The following is a 17,484-nucleotide window of genomic DNA, read 5'->3' on the forward strand; positions in this document are numbered from 1 at the left end:
GGACGGAATGTTTGCTCGTCGCACCCATTTAGTGATAGCAGCAATGTATTGTCGTTTCCCTTACTAGCCTCCTTATCTTCACCATTGGTACTAGCACCCGCAACTTTTGAGGCGGGACTTACTCTCTCTCTCTCTATCTATCTATCTATCTATCTATCTCTATCTCTCTCTCTCTCTCTCTCTCTCTCCTCCCTTTATATATTGGTATAATCGGCCTATTTTTATCAACCCCTCGATAACATCTTTCAGCTATACACAATCATCAATGTTATGGCTGTGGCCCTTGTGGAAGCGGTAGTACTTTGTCTTATTTGTATGGGATGACTCCCTAATGAGAAAGGGGGTTATGGTTCCTCCCTTTCAGAACTTTATGTTAGCACACTCTTGATAAATCTTTTCCCATAATGCATTCAAAGGAGTCTACTTATCATGCCGACTGTGCATTCCCTAGTCAGTTTCATCTTTCCTCCAGTCAGAATCCTTCCTCGCCAGACAACTATGATTGGCATCAACAACAATTGGGTTATCAAACCGAGTGTTCATATTTTCTTGAGTTGATGAAATATTGAGTCATGCTCAGCAGTTCCTTCATGCTACATGTTTATCTTCTTTCCATCTTCTATCTGAAGGGGCTATCTAGCAATAGGGAATTTTCTAATATCCAACACTTGAGACCTTTTTTGGTTCCTTCACTTCCACGACAACTACGTGAAACGGTTAATGTAATATCGTAGACTCTCATTATTTCCTTGTGTGATTCCACTTAAGGGGGTTGTCATCTTTAACTACATTTTCCAGGTCGTGAAGTGAGCAGTGAAGTTCTCGCATAAGTCGTTCTAGAACTCGATGCTCCTGTCCCATGGAGCATTGAACCATAGTATGGTCGATCCAATAAAGGTTAACAAAAATAGTTTACACTTGGAAGCTTCGTCAGTGTGGAAGTAGTTCAACCGATCGTTGACGAGTTGCACGTGCTTGTCGAGATCTCCCTTCTCGTTGTTTCTCCTAGCTTATGAGGCTTCTCCAATGATTTCAATATTCTACTATCTAGAATACATACACATAAAGGATGTTTTGGTGGATTCTTTGTCAGTTATTTCTCTAACTGGTATTGTGGAGGAGCATGGCTACCTCAGTCTCCTTTGGGGCTCTAAGGAGCACTTCGACGCTTCTTGCTCTTTTGGTGAGATGCGGTTTTTGAGCTTCGTATCTTCTCAACACGGTAGGCTCAAGGATAATGGCTTGGCTTCTCTTTGACATGCCTTCTTGTGCAGTGTTTCCCCGTGGAGGCTCTTTGTGTAGGATTTCTTCAAGACAGAGGAAGCTCTCCTCTATTGCTTATAAATTATGTTGTCGAATGATTTTGTACATGTTGTTCAGCAATTCATTAGCGCCTTGTATCACGAGATTGGCTCACAACAATTGGAAACCATGTAATGTTTCAAGTTGTAAAGCTGGTGGTGATATTAAAGGTCTGATTTGAGGCATCAGAGTATATCCTTCAACGTGAGAAGGTTGGAGTATATATGGATGTAGTAGAATATTTATCACTTTATTTGTAATACCTTGAGAACGAGACATGGGAAGTTGATTTATCGTCTCTTAAGCGACAACGACTTCACATAATATGGTTGAATGAGTAGCTCTAGATCCAGCCATTGCTAAAAAAATTAGGAGTCAAAAATCTGGAAATTCAGGAAATTACAATTGGTACGTTACTCGATTAAGTCGTACAGTGGATGGGTCTAATGTTCGATTTCGAGAACTCTAATCCGATAAATGTAAAATATTTCGAACTGATTGATCGAATAGAGAATGTGCGATTGTAGAAAACACGAAAATCAGAAGTCGATTCCCATAGATGGAGTCATTGTTCCATTGCATAACCAATATAGGTTGGAGAATTGGCGGTTGTGATGAATAACGGTAGATTTGAGTTTCTGATGCGATGGAAGAGGGACTAACCTACATGATTAGGACTTCGACGCTCAAGTTAATATGTAAGAAAAAAGAGTGAATTGCAATCGGTTTTAAAATTGTATACCTAAATTCTTCACGCATGTTCATTATATAATAAAGTGGTTATAACAATATCGTTATTTGTTAAACGTGTGATACGGGAAGGTGTTGGATGTATCGTGGATTCGGAGTATAAGTACTTTTCGTAATGGTAGGTCCTCGCGTCACAGGTACTTTAAACAAATTGAAATTCCCTCTGAACGATCGATTAAACACCATTCTAATAGGTCTTTTTTCAATTATACTTTTTTTAAAATGTAAATTAATTTTTTTTCTAATTATATTATTTAATTATTATTATTTGTATTACTCCTATATTTTAATAAAAACATTATTCTCTCTTTTATTTCTATATTTTTCTTAATATACAATGACATGATGATGAATCATTAGTTATGGAAGTGGAAGTGAGGAACTACATTTCATAAACAAACAAACCCTCGAGACACCTTTTTTTTATCCTAGACCGCCCTTCGAGTTTTTCACATCGAAACATGATTTCTTGCCCCCTCTATTCTACAATTAATTAAGACATTCATTAAACCGAAACTCCTAAATAATAAAATAAAAAACACTTTAATCAACACTTTATCGAAGTCATTACTGTCTATCTATATATCCTTCACTTCACCATCACCGTTATTCCTCTCTACTTTCTTTCATCTTCTTCATCTTTTTCATTTCAGTGTTTTCCTATAACCATCACCATCGAGTTGTGATTGAATATGACAGCTGGGAACGCCAACTACGTATTACCGCCATTCTTGAGCAAAACCTACGACATGGTGGATGACTCTTCAACTGACTCGATCGTTTCGTGGGGAAAAAACAATAACACCTTTGTCGTTTTGAATGCCACCGATTTCTCCAAATATATTTTGCCTAAGTATTTTAAGCACAATAACTTCTCCAGCTTTGTCAGGCAGTTGAATACCTATGTAAGTAGAAGCTTTTTGATTTTGATTTTGATTTTGATTTTGATTTTTTTAAACTTATTTCTAGGGTTTTGTAGTTCTTTGCTTTCGATCTGTTTCTTGACAGTAACCGATTTAGTTCTGGTTAACTTTGATTTTAGTTAGTTTTTTAATATATGTGATCGAATAAAATTGGATTGGGTTTTGCAATAAGATTGATAGAGTTTATTCATAAATTGTTCAGTGATTGTATTTGTGAACGCGCTTAATTTTGGTGATTGCAAAGATTTTAACTAGCTGCCACTGTTACCTTGATGCCGCCGCCGCTGCTAGTTGCTGTTACCACCAAACCTATCCAGGAAGGTTTTCTAAGAATTGGGTATAAGAAAATTCCGCCGGGTAAGTAGAAAAGCGACTCCTAATCTAGTAGGATTCTAGATTATGGTAAACATAGGTTACCTATTTGTGGATTAGTTAGATGGTTAGTTATCAAATTCACAAAACTTGTTCTAGGCTATGTTTGAATTGATGGACTAGAGCGGAGCGGAATGAAACAATGATGGAATGGAGTGAAACGGAATGAAATGGACCAGAGATTTTTCATTCCGTTGTTTGGATATTTTTTATAATTTAATGGAATGGAACAGAACAACTTAGTTTGTTCCATTGCATACACCCCAAATTGGGGCAATGTGAATTGATGATCAGATGGAATAGGATGAAATGGATTCTATCATGTTTGTTAGTTTGTTCCATTGCATACACCCCAAATTGGGGCAATGAAAATTGATGATTGCATGGAATAGGAATTCTAGGATGGAATGGATTATATCATGTTTCATATCATGTTTCATTCCGCTCCATCCATTTTTTACAAATCCAAACAACAGAATCTGATTATATATCACTCCATTTCATCTCATTACACCAATCTAAACATACCCCTAGTGTTTTTTTTAATAGAAAATGTCGATACTTGTAGTTGGCTGTTATTTTGTTAGTGGGGGAATTGGACACATAACTTCCTTATTAGTTATTACTTCAAGCCCTATGTTTCTCCCCCAAGCCACCTTATCAATCCACTACTTGTTCTAGATTGTTTAACATAACTTACTTTTATGTTTGATACCTGCAAAATATAATATTTTAGTCATTCCCTCTCGTCTTCTTGCTTTATCAATACTCCTTGTGTAATCATCTTTTTTATTCATAAGCAGGGTTTTAGAAAGGTTGACCCTGACAGCTGGGAATTTGCACATGAAGGATTTTTGAGGGGTCAAAAACAATTGTTGAAAACTATCAATAGGCGGAAATCTACTCAAGTAAATGGTAGTAGTCAACAACCATCTAAGGTGCAGAACGCACCTGTTGGGGCATGTGTTGAAGTGGGGAAGTTTGGGATTGACGAAGAGGTTGAAAGACTGAAAAGGGATAAAAATGTTCTTATGACGGAACTTGTTAGGTTAAGACAGCAACAACAAACGACTGATAACCAATTGCAAAATGTTGGCCAACGTGTGCAAGTGATGGAGCAGCGTCAGCAACAGATGATGTCCTTCCTAGCAAAGGCTATGCATAGTCCTGGCTTCATGGCTCAATTTTCACAGCAGCAGACTGAAAGTAATAGACATGTCACCGGAGGTAAAAAGAGGCGGCTCCAGAGGCAGGAAGAAGAAAACTTAGCCACCAAGAATCTCCATAATCCTCTTGATGGTCGTGTAGTCAAGTATCAGCCTTCAATTAATGAGACTGCAAAAGCATTGTTTAACCAGATGATGCAAATGAACAACTCTACAAGGACGGAGTCGTCCAATAAGAACCTTGATGCATTCCTTATTGACGATATTCCTTCAGCCATTCCATTAGATAGCAGTAGTTCGTCCACCCAAGTTTCTGGTGTAACACTTTCTGAGGTTCCACCTATTACTGGGCAGACATGTATGGCCGTAGAATCTCAATTTCCTCTAGGTTGTATGACTAATAACATGTCTGAGGTACAATCTTCACCTTCTGTGTTGACTGACTGTGTAAAAGCAGCTGAATTTCCTGAATTAACAGCACATAACTGCCAAGACAATGTTCTGAATTTTGGTAAAGTTCAAGGACTGGTTACAGAAAGCAGCTTCATGAATCCTGGTCAAAATTTTGTGGGGTCTGTCACTGAGAATGACGAGGAGCTGGATGTGATATCGGCTGTTTTTGATGGGACACAGTCTTTGGAAACTGACGCTTTTTCTCCTGATCCAAATGAGATTTCTAAGCTTCAAGGAATCAACGATGAGTTCTGGGATCTGTTTTTTATGCCAAGCTCACTTACTGGAGACACAGATGAAGTTAAAGGTAGCTCTTTAGGATATGGTTTGACCAAGGATCAGGAATTGTCATTAGAACAGGAGATTCAACAAGAAAATATGGATAAGAAACAACATATGGACCATCTTACTCAACAGATGGAACTTCTTGCATCAGACTCATCGTTGTGTATATAATAATCTATATATGTTTTTTGCAACTGAAGGTAAATTTCCATGCTTTCCTTTCTGGTTCTAATTGTTACTTGACTTGAAACTAATGTAAAATTGTCTGTCATTAGCATGTTCTTTTGCTGTCTTGTCTTATTCTATATGGTGACTGTTGTACAGATAGGGAAGAATATAGCTTTTACATGAATGTGTATATATTAACATCTGATATTGTTCATAACCCTAGATGTATATTATTAATACAGATGTATATTTTTATATTCCTTTGGTGTATAAACGTATGAAAAAATGGATCATATGCTATCTTCCCTATTTCTCAATGTTCCTTACATGCTCTGTGTTCATATTGGTGAGATTTGGTATCCCTTTAAAAGGGTTGGTTGGGAAGAAGCGGATTGAAAGTCGGCTAGAGTATTTTGTATCTTATTTTCCAATATTATTTGTTCATGATCTCTGCAGAGGTTGATGTCCTTTGCTGCTGGACCAATAAAGCCATGCTTACTACTTCTACAAAAACACCTGATAGATATCACTAAACAAATTGCCCCCCACCCGGTTGGGCGGTCCAGATGTGATTGTCAGATGTCTTCTGACTGCTCACAAACCCAATCCCAACTAGTTTCATGTTGTACTCTATCTGGGGGCCAAAAGAACTAATGAAGTTTTATTTTGATTTCCTATTTCCTTATATTTTGGATTTTGACTAGTCTGTGTGCTCTTTCTGACCATGGTTATGAATTATGATCATAACGATGAACTTTGTAAACTCTTTCCGTATCATCTCTCCTCCAGTCCATCTCCTATTCTCATGTGTGTGGTAATGTTTTAGCGGAGTGTTCCATATAATTGCATTTTTGCCTTGTTTCCTTCAGCATTATTTAATCCTTTTACTGAAATACGATTTGCACCCAAGCATGTAAAAAAACTCTAGACTTTAAGTTTATGGGTTCTGCGTTCTGTTTGGTGGAGGTTCTTCTATCTTCATTGATTTTGATAGAATATGTCCATTCAAAATTTTCAGTATTTTAGTTTGAAATGGAGCAATGTTAATCTATTGATGAATAAGTGACGCTGTGTTCTTTAAAATTTGCTCACTTATCCGTGAAAAAAGTACAACCATAATAGATCCCATGCAACACTCTAAGGCTTGTTTAGATGGGATGAAATTTAGTTAAAATCAGACAAAGCCAAGTAGAATGGAATGGTAGTATTGATTTCATTTTTATTGTTTACCACCATAATTTTTCTCTTTTGATTTGAGAGCGGGATGAAAAATTTCTTTGTTCCATTGTAAAAAAATCCAAAAGAATGAATGAAATCTCTGCTCTCTTCTATTCTGCCCATCTCATTTTATGTTACATTTTAAATATGTTATGAGTCTGTTCTTCTTAAATATTTTAAATTTTATTTTTAGTCACTCTCGAGATTAGCACTAACAGCATCATCTTCATTCAATTTCACTCAAGAAAATGGATGAATTAAAAGCACAAATTTTATTCTTAGACAGTTGAATATCACAAACGTTGCACTACTTCATTAAAGACTGCGTGATATAAAGGCCACATCATTCATATTCCTCCGCAAGTTATCTGAAACTACTCCAAACACTAAAAGCCTAGAAACTCTTCATGGTCTGTTTATGTTTGTTGCACAAATTAATAAGCATCCAAAAGTTAGTAGTTCTGGAATAATTCAAAAAGTGGCTCCAAATTTAAACTTGCAAAGGGAAACTACAATTTCCCAGCACATGCACAACATCTTCAGCACTATGATTGGCTCACAAAAATATCAGATGAATTAATCCTTTTCATAACACGTTGAGGATAAGGATAAATTTCACTGTCTAACGACTTTCAAGTCCCTTCATTCCAATTTCCCTTGAATAGACGAGGAGTACAAGTTTTGTTAGCGAAAGCATATGTGGTTAAGAGAAGAAAAAAAAACAGAATCCAAATCCAAAATACTAGTTTTATAAGTTTTTACTATTTTATTTAAATGATAACAAAAATTGAGACTATTTTTTTGTTGGCATAGCATATATATCTATCTTCCATAACAATGAATTACTATAAAGAAGAAAAAAAAATTTAATTAACTAATACTATCACATTTTTTTTGTCGCTAAACACTTGAAAGAGTCGGTCCCAATTATTACTACTATGTAATACATAGCATTTGTAGAATGCATCATGATACTATAAAATGGTAAAGTATCTTATTCAACACATCCGTACTGAATACACATACCCCCCATTCATGTTCTATTTCAAATAAAATTTATAGTTTTCACAAATATCAATATAATATATTTATGGATTTAAATTTCTTCATTATTTTTTTTTTAATTTTAATAGTGAAATTAACAATTTAGTTTATAGAAAATTCTTATATTCTATTATCGAAACCCATACTTTGATTTTTTTTGAAAGATATTGTATCTCATCAATATTGGCGGGTGCTGTACCCGTACTTATACATCTTAGATTACAGATGTGAAATAATACTGTAAATCATGTGCTACTCCCTATCATGTTCCTTTATCATATGGGCAAGACATTTTCATCAAGAGAACTCAAACTATGATTGAAGAAAACAAAATTGGTCCAAGTCAATTCACTTATTGATGCCTCTCCAAAAACTTCTCTATTACGACAGAAAATGCAGCAAATCCAGCACAACCAAAGCATGCAGCTTTTGGACCACCTACAACCACACCAAAACATTGGAAATATTAACAAATGTCATTGCGAAGCACATGTACTATTTGTAAAACGAGTAGCATTGAGGGTTTCAATTCTTGATAAGCCAGCTCATTATCCAGCCTGATTATTGCTTCTTTTTTTCTCTTTTTACATCAATTTGCTTTTCATCTTAACAGTCTACAATGCCCAAATTTATTAGGCAACGAGGGAATACATGAATGAATGAACGAGAGATCTAAAACTGAAATTGTAGTGTCTACTGCCTATATCAAGCAAGCACTACTACTACTTTCAGAACTCCCGTGAAATGAGAACCTGCGGTTACAATTGTTTATTCTGATATTTTATTTACACTAACAGCACTAAGTTATAATTAAATAGAAAACAACTTTGAAAATGGATAAACAATAACTCTAGAAATAACCTTCTGTTTTGGGTGAAATGTATCAAGATAAATGTTTGGGAGCCACCACATTGACAGCAAACTTCTAAAAGTACACTTGACGAGCTCAACCTTCATCCACACCACACTCCCTTTGTACCACGCTCAAAAGAGAATTAGAGAAGCAGTCCCTTCTCTAAGGCACTACCTTTTTTTTGGTTCTCTTGGCTCTTAATATTAGGATACTACATCAAGGCTTTTTAGTAGGAGCCCCTATTGAGAGGCGGTACTGGTATATGTAGCTTCAAGCTTGGCTATTTAAAGTAGTGAGTAGCATTCTCTCCTCCAAATGCATGAGTCCAATTCAGGAGTACCAATGCTTGTGTGCATGCACTACATCCATCACCATTACTTACTAATCCCAGACAAGCTCAACCCCATCTCCTTTAGTATGCACTACAAAGGCAAATGATGTCAAAGTGCCGCCTTTGTGGCCATACATTTCATGCCAGGCAAAGATGTCTCCTAAAAGAGACAAAATCCAGCTTTTCCCCCCACCTTAGTCACTCCTATAAATACTCTTCATACTAAATTCCTAACCAACCAAATACCATATGAAGAAACCCCCCACACCATGACAACATATTAATTTTCACAACTTGGACAATTCCAAATTCCCAATAACAGGCTGAATCGCAATCTGTTAGGATTAAGTGGAATCGACAATCTTGTAAGATTGGTGGGATTGGCAAATATCTTGGTGATATTGATGATTTAAACTGGAAAGATCATCCCGATTAGATATCTAAAATATGACTACTTAATTTTGATGTTTATGTCTAGCCACTTGTTAAAAACTTCAAGTTTGGTATTTCTATTTTTGGAGCTGTTAAGTTGCACTTGTTAATACTCTGGCTTAAATTGGTAATTTGTGACTTGTGAATTGTGTATGATTTTAATATGGACTTTAAACTTAAGTTTAATTAAGTGTTTGTAGTGTTCTGAGGATCTATTTTTCTTATTTATGCTATTGTATATTGCATATATATGTGAAAATGGATTTAAATGTGGATATATATATATATATATATATATATAGATGAGCTTTATAAATTTTGTAGGATTATATGATCCGTGTTACTAACCTGTGATTTACAATCTTTAACTCTCCTCAATCTTAGATAAATTTTGGATTAGACTAGGGTGAAAGACAGAGTATAAACCCAGCCTTGCTTTAAGTTTATCATTTTGCCAAACAGAATTACAGGACTTAGAGTGTACGCTTACAACAACCAAAGGTATACTCAAGCATTTAGCTAAAATTTAGTTTCAGTGGCTATCCATTACCAAAGTCCTTATCACCCAAGAAATCATTAGGCTAGTCTCGTCTGGTCTTCCGGGATTGTTTTTTTTTAGGAAATTTTTTTGCTCTAGACACTTCATAGGAGGTATGTCAGGTCATGTCCCAGTCATTTTTTAAATACAGACTTTGAGAGACAAAAATATAATAAATGACAGGAAATGAATGAAAAAGCGCGTTACCTTTTGCTGATATAGCACCTCCAGTAGTACATCCAGCAATAGCAGTATTTGTGATGTCGTGTTTTGCTCGTGCCTGCAAAAGAAGAAAAAAAGAACCCAGATGATAGGAAGAAGAATTAAATTCACATGCTTGATGTAAATATAGATTTTCATCACAAATCCATTAGACCTTCTCAACAACACACTCGGCAGCTGAGAATACAAAACCCATAACAGCAAATGCTTTGGCAGAACTCCAACTCCTTCGCCCCATTTGCTTTGCTTGAAATATAATTTGTTGCCTGCCAGTCATTTCCTCTTGCATTAGAGGGTTGTCCAGTGCTCCAAGAAACAATCCCATGAAGATGCCAAGACCACCACCTAAAGTTCATCACATGAATCCCAACAAACAATTTTTCAACAGTACATACTCAACAGTTAGCAAAGCCTCCAAAGCCAAAACTATTCTTCTATGACATTTTTTATATTTAGAAGTAACTCAGCTATTTTAACATCTGTACAATAAGAAATTTCCAGATCCATTCCTTTTACTTTGCAAAATGCACTTAGATACTTACATAAATTTTGGAGAATAATAATTTTTGTTGGTATCATTGTATAGTATGGTTCAAAATGAGGTTAACACAATAACCACCAAACCCTTCTCCTATTACATAAAGTCAAATCATCATGGATTAAAGGGGAAAATGTCGGATAATAAATCATGTCCATTGTTCAAACTGAGATTCTTTAACCGATTAAACAGGAGCATCCAATTAAAATTTAATTGGTAGACAATTTCCCAAATTTAATGTGCCATATAATACAATATTTTCAATAAAACAAGATGGTAGCTTTCTTTAAGTTCCATTCATTGACACTTGATTGTTAAATTCATATTAAGTAAAGCTAGTTTCACACAACTACAGCATCACATCTGAAAACCTTGAAAAGAAACACCAAAATTATACAAATATTTGGAGAACATTAGCTTTAACTTTAAATACAGTTCAGTAATCATACCCATGACTCCGCTAACGACACTGCGCACAGCGCAATTGTTCCAGATATCTTGTCCGCGAATTTCCTCAACAGTGGGCAAACCTATGGGCTGAATCTGAGGCTTCTCAACTTCTTTCGAGTTCAAAGAATCATTTGAAACAGCTTTCTCCGAGCCATCAGCCATTGTTGAAGCACAAAGCTAGTTAAATTGAAATCACCGCACAAGCTGTGCAATGAACAGTAGATGAATATTTACATTACCATTTCACTCAAGAAATAAATCACTTCAAAATGTGTATCATCATATACATGAGTTAAATAAAAAAATATACAAGGATAATAAAAATTAAAAACCTAAGAACAATTTAATTTACATTTGTAATGAAAAGAAAAGTGAATGATGATAATGAGTTCTATATTTTCAAATCAGTGATACTACATTGAATTGATGGCAAAAATTACAAACCTAAGAACTCGGGGGAACAAAATACAGATGAGAGAGAAGAGTTACCACTGGTGAGAAGGATGAAGACGCTGTAGGCTCCGCGAGAGAGAAAGAGAAGCGCGGTGCTTCAATTTGAAGTTGCAAAACCCAAAACCCTTGCTTGTGCTTGGGGTCTAGTGTGGATTCTACGATTTCCCGCAGACGCAGTTGAAGTTTCACGCAGTCACTGAACTCATGCGAATATAGACCATTCGATTCATCTTCTGCCCATAACTGTGCCACGTCAATAATTTTATTTTATTTTTAAATATATTAAACTCTCCCTTAACTTTTTTATACGATGTTCATGGCGTTGTTTTAGCATTTTGATATTAAAAATTATTTGAATCACAAAAGAAAAAAAATATACGATTCGGTTTGATTTGGTTAACTTTTAAAAATAAAATTGAATCAAACAAATGCAGTTTGAATTAATTTAGTTGATTCGGTTTTTTACGAGACTTTTATTTAGTCGTGCATACACATATAGAGGACAATATAACATACATTACTAAATAATCACAAAATTTATCATATTTTGACAACAACTTTCTATTTAATATATAAAAACCAGATTTGACAAAAAAATGGAATAAAAAACATAAAATAGTAGTATAAAATAATGTCAAAAATATTATAATGAGACAGAAAAATACAAGAAATGGAAGATTAGAGAAGATGAAAAAGAAAGAACATAAGAGATAAGAGATGGGAGAAGAAGATGTGCAATAAAAAAGTAATTAATTTTTTCTTTTGTGATTTTGACCAAGACAAAACCAATTACATACAAACAACCATTCTAAAGAATGTTCCAAATATGTCAGCAACATAGGAGCTATACACCTCCAAAGGACAAGATTCTAATACATGAATGCCTATATTAGGATTTTCACATATCTTAACTAATCCATCAGCACATATGTTTGATTGCCTGTATACATGAATAATACGAAACTCTTCCACTTTGCCTAGTTCGATCTTGATTTGTCTCTGTAAACTCCGACCTTTTCTCGTGTTGTAATGCTCATTTGTGATGGCTTCATAAACCTCCTTGAGTCAGTTTGGATTACCAATTTCGAAATACGTTTACTATGGATTAATTTGATTCCTTCCGAAACACCCCACAGTTCAGCTATCATTGGACTGCATCTTCTAAAAGATTTAATGAACCATGCAATCCACCTGACTCTTCTATCTATGGTAATACCTCCACTTTCTGCTTTGAGATTCTTAAGATACTGCTCCATTTGTGTTAAGGGTCATCTAGTTAGATTCAGGGGGGTTCCAACTAATGTAAGTTATAATATTGACTGCGACATAAGCTTTCTTTGACAGATACACATTGAAATTGTAATGTTGTACCTTGATATCCTTGGTCAAGTTGTGAGGCATGATGTAATCATCTACAAAGATTTTTTGTTTCTCCAACACCATAATACATGACATGTTCACCACTACAAATATACTCATTTTATCTCGGACGCGAAGGGGAGTTCACCCCGGTTACATATGCGAGGTAACGATGGGCATCATGGAAACCTCTACCTTACCCCCTCAGTTCTTAATAATTGAGGGCAAAGGTAAAAATGTCATTGATTTGATTCCTAGTAACAATATTTTTTTATTTTTAAAACAATATGACATGCTCAACATGATTGAATGTAAGAACATCACACAACCCAATTTTTTCACGCATATCCTTTTATCTAATTTTCAGAGGAGTCTCTAAACAAACAATTGCAAACTTCTGGGGTAGTAGATTTCTTGCAGACACCATCCACGCTGGAGAAAATCCAAATTTTCCTTGTGACACATGTTAGGTGGAATATCCATTCTAAAAAACACTTTCAACATAAAAGTGGAAGTATGAAGAGTTAGTATTCTGATTAAACACACTAGTAACAAGAGTTTGAGCGACAGATATATAAAAAATTCACTACCTAGAAACCCCTAAAAAGATGAGAAATCAAAAGGAAGATATTGGATTTACCTTAAAAAATAGATTAGTTGTTTGGGCATATTAAGTACCAGTGAGTAAAGATCGTGTATGAGGTTGACCAAGAAACTGGAACAGAAGAGCCCACGAGGAAGAATGAAATTAGCAAGATAGGGAAAAGATCTTTTAATTATCGCAAAGAAAAAAATGACGTTTCTAAGATATTTTATATGTGCCTTAACCATTGAGGATCCTACGATCCACGTTGAACCACCAACAATCAAGATTTCGTCAAAGGTTGTGCAAAATACTAAAGTATTCTATGGAACTAGCATATGACATGTGCTTGTTATTTCTTGTTAAACATTACCTATTGTAAGAAATACATTTAATGTGCATATTTCCAATGATAGTGATGCCTCATTAATGCTCTTCATCTCCTTAAGGCAATCAACTAAACATGTACAACAAACCTTAATCATACGAAGCAGGGATAAGAGCTTAGTGGGCAAACTCTTCCATATGAGTTTTTTTATATCTAATTTTAGTGATCAAATTGAAGTTATTATTACAAATACATATATTCATGTAACTAATAATTACAAATATTATAATTATCTTCTAAGTAGAGTAATCTTGCCTTCAATCATACAGGTTGTAAATGAAATAAATGGTTATGTCACAACGATCACCTCAGGTACGTCATTGCTTATATACTCTTTATTTTACAACATGTTATAGAAATAATGTGTATTTGTGTTCATACTAACCCGTTATTTTCTTTTGAAGGAGAAGAAAAAGAATATCTAAGTAGTCTTTCAATTGACCAATCTTAATCTACTAACTTTAATGCATTTGATCACATAACCCCATAATTATTGAATTGTCTAAAAACATCTACATTGCCTAATCATTCAATCAAATTGAAAATTGGAGCAAACATTATGTTGTTGAAAAATTTGGATCAATATGAAGGCGTATGCAATATAACAAGGTTCATAGTTACTTGTCATACCCCAAAATTTGTCCTACCTTTTCACTTTCCATATGGCTCATGACCTTTAACTTGTCTATATATTCATGCCATATCCATCCTAACACATTCATTCACAATTGCATTTTCAAATAAGCATCATTGATTCAAAGAGTCTTGTTGTTTATGATACAAAGATAATGGATCAAACTTATGCTAGGTCTTGACTATTTTGGCACAACAATGATGTTTGGTTCATTCCTTATGGATCAATGCTGGTGGAACCCTAGTTCTTGATCTTTGTCACTTATGGATCATGTGGTTTGCATATTGGTGTTGGATTTGATCATGAAACCCTAATTCTAGATCTTTGGTGCCCATGGATCATGTGAGTTGTATCTTGGTATTGGATTTAATCAGGGATTGTAAGCATTACTATGGTCAACCATGGAGGTTTGTATTTGATTGATTAGTCCCTTCATGGGCCTTTTCTTCCATACATTATCCATTTAGTTGATTGGGCCAAGTTTCATTTATAGCATTCAAGTGCAATTCATATTCAAATTTGCAAATGACAATTTGGAAGGAAAAGTGCTTTTGGAAGAATAAGTTATATATGCCATTCAAGGAAGCTAGTTACATTACATGTCAAAATTACATTACAAAAGAATCCAAATCAAATTACACAAAAATCACATTTTTGACCTACAACTGACTTTTGGTCAACGATTGACTTTTTTGGTCAAACAGTTGACCAAAGTCAACTTTCTAATCCTAATACCTAGACCTTAATCTTACTTCATCTTCGTTCATAATGTATCCCACTTTTGTTCAAAATTCTTCACAAGTCTTAATGGTGTCTCCATGTGTCATGTCTTTTCCATGTCTCCATGCACTTTGCCATGCTTAGTTCACTCTCACTAGGTGTGTATTCTAGCCCTACAATGCATACACCACATATAGTCATAATTCATTCCTACATACACAAACCATCATTCAAAACATGATGGAAAAGACACATAGCAGATGGGCTTTCCAAAACATAGAACACAAATTCTATAACAATTGTAATTCAATTAACATGGCACCAAAATAATAAATCATTCTGACCTCATTACAATTCAAATTCATATTCTATCATTACTTTTCTAACCAACATTCAAATTCCAAATTTACTTTCCAAATTAACTACAAATACCACCTAACAATCCCAAAATTCCAAACAATTAACCTAATGTAATTGGTGATTTCCATTTCAACATAACTTGACATAAATTTAACTTCATAAGCTATCCATAACGTTTATCTATTTCTATATGTCATAAATAACATAAATAAACAGTATTAGAACAAGTTCAAATCATACCTAAAGGCTACTTTTTGAAGGTTCATTGACATTATATGTAGAAGGCTCCAATGCATAAGTTATTTCAAATGTTGAACACCATTGAATCAGTTACTTCCTTGATGGTTGGTCTTGAGTTTGGCCTGGCATAGGGATGAGAGTGTTCATTACCCCATACATCTCAATGTTTCCTGCAAAATTATGCAACATATACCAGATGTAAGGAACACCACCATTCAATCCTATGTCAACGAATATTTTTTGTTCTAAAACACTAAGGTACAAACGCCAACTGTATGTGTTTAATGCATTACTAACAACCTAACAAATTAAACCAACATTCAAATTTCAAACTAACTCTTTCTAACATATTAACTTCATTTTTTAACAGTCCAGGCGTTGTGTCGCATTCACCATACAAAAAATAACTAACATCACACATCATCCATCATAATAACAATCAAATTTCAATTGAGTTCATTCTACTAACACACTAACCTATTGACTTCAATTTAGAGCTGATGTCATGGCAATTTACTAACATTCTAATTCACTAATGCCACAAATAGTTCATAAAATCATCATCTTCAAGTGTCATAGTAATGCAAGTTTCGATGACATTTCAATTTCAAACATTCCACATACTGATCTAATAGCCTCCAGTCTCTAACATCTAACATCCAATTCATACTTAGATTCATTTAAACACTTGCACTGCAGTAGGAAATTCATGAGCTCATCATATTAACAACCATGCATCTAACTAACATTAACCATTTGATTTTGATATAACTAACTCATTTTCAAACTAACAACCCCTGTTTTTCAATGCAAATATAATTTAATCCATTCAAGTTTAACTAATGCTAAAAACTAGCTCAAATGTCTTAACATCACCCATTGTAACACATCAACATACAACAACAATATATATTCATTTCAATGCACTGACACAAATGCACTCACCCTGATATCCTCTAACCCTAACTGTAACAAGTCACTAACTCAACCTAACAACATATCTAACTGTAACAATTCAAACTTCCTCATAAAATCCTCTAACCCTAACTGTCAAACTTATAACTAATTTCAATTTTCAACACAACAACTAACAGTTAACAATTCCTAATTGTCCACTGACTTTAACCTAAATCCAAGCTAACACATGACTCTGTTAACACATTTCACTAACTTTCAATCTAGAAGCATCTAACTATAACTTCAAATTCATAACTAATCTTCTTGATTCCACAAACACCAACAGTTTCTAACAGACTAACTAATCGTTAACTGTAACTAACTTCCTAACAGTTTTTAACAGATTATTGAACAGATGAGGGATTATGAGAGATGGAGTTACGTTGAGCATTTTGACATAAGGTTTTGGAAGTTTGGTCCTCCACATTCGCCAGAGGCGATTTCTGGCGCAACGGAGTGTGAACTCAAGTGAGACTCTCCAAAAGTGTTTGAACTCATGAACATAGAATGAACGAATGGCTTATGAACTCTTTGTCACCCCTCTTGGTATGGGCCTAGGGCCAGTTGACCCATGGACTTGATTCCTACACCCTCTGATTCACAACACACACCCCTCCTGAACAAAATTCACAACACAATGGGTTTTTCCATTCAGGCACATGTAGAGTTGTTGTACACACACCCACTGTCAGCATTGCACACCCCTGCCTCTCTTCTTTTTTTTCCTTTTTTCTTTTATTCGTTT

General features: G+C 34.8%; 2 protein-coding genes and 1 long non-coding RNA gene across 3 annotated transcripts; 1 reads left to right on the forward strand and 2 right to left on the reverse strand.

Annotated features, from left to right (window-relative positions):
- Positions 1–2,512: 2,512 nt before the first annotated feature.
- On the forward strand, positions 2,513–6,219 carry LOC127104999 (heat stress transcription factor A-1b). Its single transcript, XM_051042150.1, has 3 exons — positions 2,513–2,957; positions 4,151–5,451; positions 5,876–6,219. The coding sequence occupies exons 1-2, from the start codon at positions 2,745–2,747 to the stop codon at positions 5,420–5,422; spliced, it is 1,485 nt and encodes a 494-aa protein (XP_050898107.1). The 5' UTR covers positions 2,513–2,744; the 3' UTR covers positions 5,423–5,451; positions 5,876–6,219.
- A 1,608-nt stretch (positions 6,220–7,827) lies between these two features.
- On the reverse strand, positions 7,828–11,707 carry LOC127105275 (mitochondrial import inner membrane translocase subunit TIM22-4). The gene is made up of 5 exons (XM_051042441.1): positions 11,535–11,707; positions 11,045–11,249; positions 10,212–10,402; positions 10,043–10,115; positions 7,828–8,119 (listed from the first exon to the last, which is right to left on the reverse strand). Exons 2-5 carry the CDS (start codon positions 11,205–11,207, stop codon positions 8,034–8,036), a joined length of 513 nt encoding a protein of 170 aa, XP_050898398.1. The 5' UTR covers positions 11,208–11,249; positions 11,535–11,707; the 3' UTR covers positions 7,828–8,033.
- Positions 11,708–15,011: 3,304 nt separating this feature from the next.
- On the reverse strand, positions 15,012–17,266 carry LOC127102843 (uncharacterized). Its single transcript, XR_007794727.1, has 3 exons — positions 17,122–17,266; positions 15,783–15,952; positions 15,012–15,355 (listed from the first exon to the last, which is right to left on the reverse strand). It is a non-coding gene; the product is annotated as an uncharacterized LOC127102843 (long non-coding RNA).
- Between the last annotated feature and the right edge of the window lie 218 nt (positions 17,267–17,484).

This window comes from Lathyrus oleraceus, chromosome 7, assembly GCF_024323335.1.
Source record: "Lathyrus oleraceus cultivar Zhongwan6 chromosome 7, CAAS_Psat_ZW6_1.0, whole genome shotgun sequence".
In the NCBI taxonomy this organism is placed as follows: Eukaryota; Viridiplantae; Streptophyta; class Magnoliopsida; order Fabales; family Fabaceae; genus Lathyrus; species Lathyrus oleraceus.